This window comes from Alligator sinensis, unplaced genomic scaffold, assembly GCF_000455745.1.
Source record: "Alligator sinensis unplaced genomic scaffold, ASM45574v1 scaffold518_1, whole genome shotgun sequence".
Taxonomy (NCBI): domain Eukaryota; kingdom Metazoa; phylum Chordata; order Crocodylia; family Alligatoridae; genus Alligator; species Alligator sinensis.
Window position 1 is genome coordinate 535,639 of NW_005842718.1, and position 5,471 is coordinate 541,109.

Consider the following 5,471-nt stretch of genomic DNA (forward strand, 5'->3'; position numbering starts at 1 on the left):
ATAAAGAAGCTTGAAAGAAAAAATAATTTGCTACATTCTGCCTGTGGGTATATACCCTCTCTTCCAAAGCTGCACCACTTTGGGCTGAAACTCATCTGTTGTTGCTCTGTTTGTGGAGCAAACTACCCTGCTAATAAGTTTTGGGGCATTACTGGGCTCAGGGAAGGTAGACATTGCAATCTGGAGATCCACTGACTAAAGCAAATAAGGCATAGTGCATTTCAGGCCTGAGCATTTAAGCTGGAGTGGGTGCATCTACATATGCGTATTAATGCTGTGCAATAAACTCCGGTGCACATCGCAACACAGTTTATTGTTCCTGGGCACTATGCTTACACATGCACCCAGAACCACAGCACATTGAGCCAAGTCGTAGCAGCCCCAGCTGTCAGGGGGCCTAGGAGGTCAGCCTACCAGCCCTGGGCTGCTCCACGCCAGCTCAAAATGCTGCAAAGGTGCTCATTGGGGCACCAGGATACTTTAGTGCGAGGCTAGCCAGCAGGCAGCCCCCCACACTGAAGCACCCTCATGCCTATTTACAAGTATTACCTTGCCATGGAGTCTATTAGTTTACTCCAGACTAGGAGCCCTGCACGTGCAGACAAGGAGACATTTACTGCAGAGCTAATTAGTCTACTCCGCAGTAAACGTTGCATGTAGACATGCCCAGTCACAGCACCGTCCTAGCTGACAATCTGAGGACTTCCAAAGTGTGAGCTGCTCCAGTGAATGTGTCCAGAGAATCTCCTACCCATCAGGCACAGAGATGGACCCTGTGTCACACAGGCATTGCACAAGCAGAGGTATTGCCAAGTATGAGAAAACTTCCAGGGAGTTTTACTGATGCTATGTAGATCCAAGAATGAAGGCAAGAAAAGCATTGATTTGGGATAAAAGGGTGGGAGAGGAGTTAAGATACAGGTTGAACTGAGGAAGCAGTGAGAAATGAACTCAACACTTCAAAAACCTTTAAGCATATCATGCCTCATTCTGATCAAGCATCCCAAATTCTTAAAGTCTAATAACAAATGTAAATGTTATACATTGCACATGCTCATTTACCAAGAGAGTTGAATTCATGCAAGCAACCTGTGCCTGCTCTTCTGACATACTTGTGCCTTTATGGACCAGACTGAGACACCCTGATCCATAGTGATGCCCCCGTGACTTTAGTGGATCACAGTTCAGTGTAAATAAGATTGCCCTAATACATCTGTAACTATAGAAGACATTTTCCAGTGTACGAGAGAACAGGTTGAAAAGAAAATAATATGCGCATAAAGTCTGAGAGTTGCGATCCATTCTTGCTTTCCCTCAATTTTTGCAAAGATGGAGGGCCGAGAGATGGTTATAATTGAAAACTGCGGAGAGAGGCACGTATACAAAGAACAGAGCACAAGAACCCAGCGCCCAACACAGAGCAGCGGGAAAGGGATCTGCAACATCCTTGAATACCTAACTGGAGAAATGAAAGAATATGGAGCCTGGTTGAAAGGTAAATTATTTGCATATGTGAAGAGCACCATGGGTAAAAAGTAGTTCAACATCCATATGTTTGTCGGTGTTATCTGTGCATCTATAGTGGACCTTAAACCATCTAACTCCCAGACATGCACACCCAAATCGTAAAGATCTGGACCAAAATTGGCATGCCCACCATTTACAGGAACAAATTTTTAACCTAAGCTTTTTAGTTTTAGGGACTGATAATGTACTATCTTGCTGCTGCCACAACATGCAAAATATCATGTATGTACCCAAGAAGCCCTGGCTTGTTACTGTTATTTATATTAGAGCAGAGCCAAGAAGGAACCAAGTTAAATCATTAGCTTTTGGGGACAAAGACTTGACTTTTCATGTAGGTGTGGATACAGAGCCCATAGCAATGGAGTTGGGTCCTGATTGGCACAGGTAGGAGATATTACCCTATCAGGTATTTATAAACAATGCAAATTGTGGCGAAGATTGTGCTGGCATGAATTAAAAGGCAAGGACCTGTTCCAAAGGGTCTACCACCCCTCAAGGGACAGGACAGGGATCGTAGGAGTGAAATACAATAAGAGAAGTTAGTAGAAAACTATAGCAGTGTGACTAGGACTGTGCAATTTATGCTAGGTTCATGAACAGCGTGGATGCTCCACAGCATTTCTTTATTGATTTATTTTTTTTAATAAGTGAATGAACAGGATTAACTGATCAGCCACTTGGCAGGTGCAGTCACTGCAATCCTGTATGCGAACGAAGGTGTTTCCTGTGAAACTCTTCTTGCATGCTCAGGCCCGCTGTGAATTAATATTAAACATTGGTGCGACTGGGACTGCACTTCGGTGTCTGACTTCTCCTTTTGGAAGTGTGATGCCAAAGGACTTTGTGGGACAAGCTGCAGTAGGACAGAAACATCAGCACTAGAGGTTCATTGCAGCACTGCTTGTAAGGATCCCTAGAGCATGGCTGCACCATTGAGGACCGGATTTCTAAAGGTATTTAAGCAATTAATTCCCACTGAAATCAGTAGGAACTAAATGCCTTTGTACCTGCACAAATCTGGCTGTAGGTACCTAACTTTCACTGATTACTGTAGGTACTGATCTGCCTCTTCAGGCATCTGAACCCCCTTAAAATCCTCCCTGACTGTATCTCAATGTTCTGTCTCCATTTTTAACATGGCACAAGATAAGTTTCCTTATCATGTTTCTCCTCTGTCCATAAGATAGTTGCAGCCTTGCGTAAATCCCATCCTGCAGCTGGATCATGCACTGAAGTAGTTTAGCTTTCTCGTTAAATTTATGGCAGAATCTTATGCAATCTGCCATGCAAGAAAGACTATTTTTGACGATCATAAATACACCAATTTCTATTAATCCAGCCAAGTGCTTTATAGTAGCGAACCTTACCAACAAGCTTTTCATGTGCCAGATGCAAAGCTTGTTCAGACAGTAATAAATCAGGGACCAATTTTATAGTCTTGTTGATACATTGCCTCCATTCTGTAGCCGGCAGTTACTGCAAAGCTGAGTGTGGTTCAAGAAAGCCATACTGAAATGATGTCTTACTCCCAGAATTTTTTATTTGATCTCTTTCAGATAAACCTCTCGTGGTTCAGTTTATAGACTGGGTCCTGAGATGATGTTTGTCAATACCCCTTTCAGTAGTCTTATTATTATAGTTGGACTTTTGATCCAAAATCCCTGGCAGACACTCACCGGCTGCTTAGGAACAACTGTCTCAGCATTAACAGCACTTATTCTGGGTCAAGACAGGTAAGCTGGTCCTTTGTGTATGGATGCAGCACATAAATTGGTCATTAACTGTTCAATTGTTGCAATACCAATTAGCGGTATTATGAATGGATATGCTCTTTAGTTCACTTTTTTCCTCCCACCTTGGTTATTACATTACCAACTACAAAGAGACATCACGTTTTTCTCAAAATAGACAATTTTATCCTGGGACACAAGTGTGATCATTCAGATGTCCATATCCTCTGTCCCAGAACAAACCCTGAAAAGGTTCTCATGATAATAACTATTAACAATTTACCCCAGGACATCACAAAGTGAGCCTGAATGGTTATCCCAGGACTGCACTATTGAATCATTGATGGAAGGGCAGCTGCTCACTGGACCATAACTAGAGTGATGTGTCTACATGCCAATCCTGGGATATTTCTATTCTTGGACAAACTCAGGCACAACTTGTCTAAAGACAAATACACTGTCTGTTCCTAGCCACAGATTTTCATGCAACCTCTAATCCAGAAGTCACATAATCTAGTCTGCTATAAATGCTAGGCCCCATTCTGCCACTGTCTTGCCAGGTGTCCTTACACAAGTTGTTCACCTTTTCATATCCAGAATTCCTTATCTTTCCCCATCAGGTGATTTAAATGTGGGTCTCCCATATCCTAGAAGAGTATTTTAGCCACCGGGCCATTGTATGGCCATCCCACTACCTCCTGCCAGCTTGGGGATGGGGAGAATGGATGTGCTCAGAGCACGTCTACCAGTTCAAGAGATACGGGCACCAGAATGCCTATGTCTTCATGGCTCCTAAGAGGAGGTAGGCACTGTCAGAAATTGTGCGAATGCAAGAGCAGAAATTTAGGCACCTACAAGGCAAGAACATTTCAGTATCAATGGTGCTTCAATGTTGGGCTTGAGTGCCTCAAAAGGTAAATAGGTCCCTAAGGGCCTTGTTACACAAGACACTTAGTACATTTGAATTGGCTGCAGTGTGAGGACAGGGCTGGGACCGACAACCAGATGATTGTCAGGCCCAGCCCTAGGACCCTTTGGTGCTATGGACACCCAACTCTCAACTTGATCCTGGAGGAACCTAACAAGTGTAAGATCCAGGATCCTTCCTCCTGACATGTGTGGCTTTCCTCATCCTACCCAGAGGCTTGATCGAGCAGAGAAGTCCCTAGTTGATGTCACAGCTAGGTGAGGCCCAGAGCTTGCTCACATTATCTCTGTGGACAACTGCTGAACACACCTTACTTAATCTGGGATGCTTCTTCCATGAAAAGTTACAGTTTTGCTATGATACATGCACATCTAGCACATGTTTTACTCCTTAAACACATGGGCGCTCACATTTTAAGCACACTTAACACGTGCTAAGTGTAACGTGCGACGTAGGTCTGTCTCCCCCCATAAATCTTGTTTGAAGGATTTGCTCAAAGAATGGAGGACAGAGCAAATAACTGCGCCTTAGCCTTGATCATGACTGCCTTCCCTGACAAGGGAGACTATTATTGGTGGCTTCTTTTCCCTGTTGTTGTTACATCCATGGTTTGGTAAGTCACACTTATTTTCTATAAGCAAAAATAAATGTTTCTAGTTCTTCCTGTCATACATGACTTATCTTCAGTGAGTGAAAAACATTTATTGATGCCAGTGGGAATTATGCTTACAGACAAAGCATGTTGCAGATTCTTCTGCTAAATCCCTACATTTGCAATGTAAGTTATACTAAGTATTCTCCTTTTTTTTTTTTCCCCCCCTAAAACAGTGGTTTTCAATCTGTGGTCATGGACCCCTAGGGGTCCACAGTCTAAGGGGTCTGCAAAAGATGGCTATGATCCATTAAAAGTATATGAATGAACACACTTACAATCCAAAGGGGTCCACACCTCTATTCAAAATTTCCAAAGGGGTCTGCAAATGAAAATAGGTTGAAACCACTGCCCTAAAATGTAGGCTATGAAACAGTTCCTGTATTCTACCTGTTTCACAGTCATCTGTGTATGTCCATAGCTTGGAAAATGCCTTCAAGTCCTTTATACTGATACAGGAACAAGTATTAGCAGATATATAAACTGAAAATAGCTTCTCTGACTCACAACTTTTGCAAATGCCTGTGGTCAATAAGCTACATTCAATCTGGGCCTAATCATGGCCACCATTAAAAGTGTCCATGCACTTACAGCAAGATCACTTCCAACCCAGTGATCTGCTGAATCTGATCTT

At 43.0% G+C, this 5,471-nt stretch overlaps 1 protein-coding gene across 1 annotated transcript in view; it reads left to right on the forward strand.

Moving 5' to 3' along the window:
• Positions 1 to 1,329: 1,329 nt before the first annotated feature.
• LOC106721799 (urea transporter 2-like) overlaps positions 1,330 to 5,471 on the forward strand; it is a 16,332-nt gene continuing 12,190 nt past the window's right edge. Inside the window, 4 exon segments of the mRNA XM_014524988.1 lie at positions 1,330 to 1,495; positions 3,084 to 3,122; positions 3,125 to 3,260; positions 4,685 to 4,798. Of these exon segments, the coding sequence (XP_014380474.1) occupies positions 1,330 to 1,495; positions 3,084 to 3,122; positions 3,125 to 3,260; positions 4,685 to 4,798 (455 nt within the window).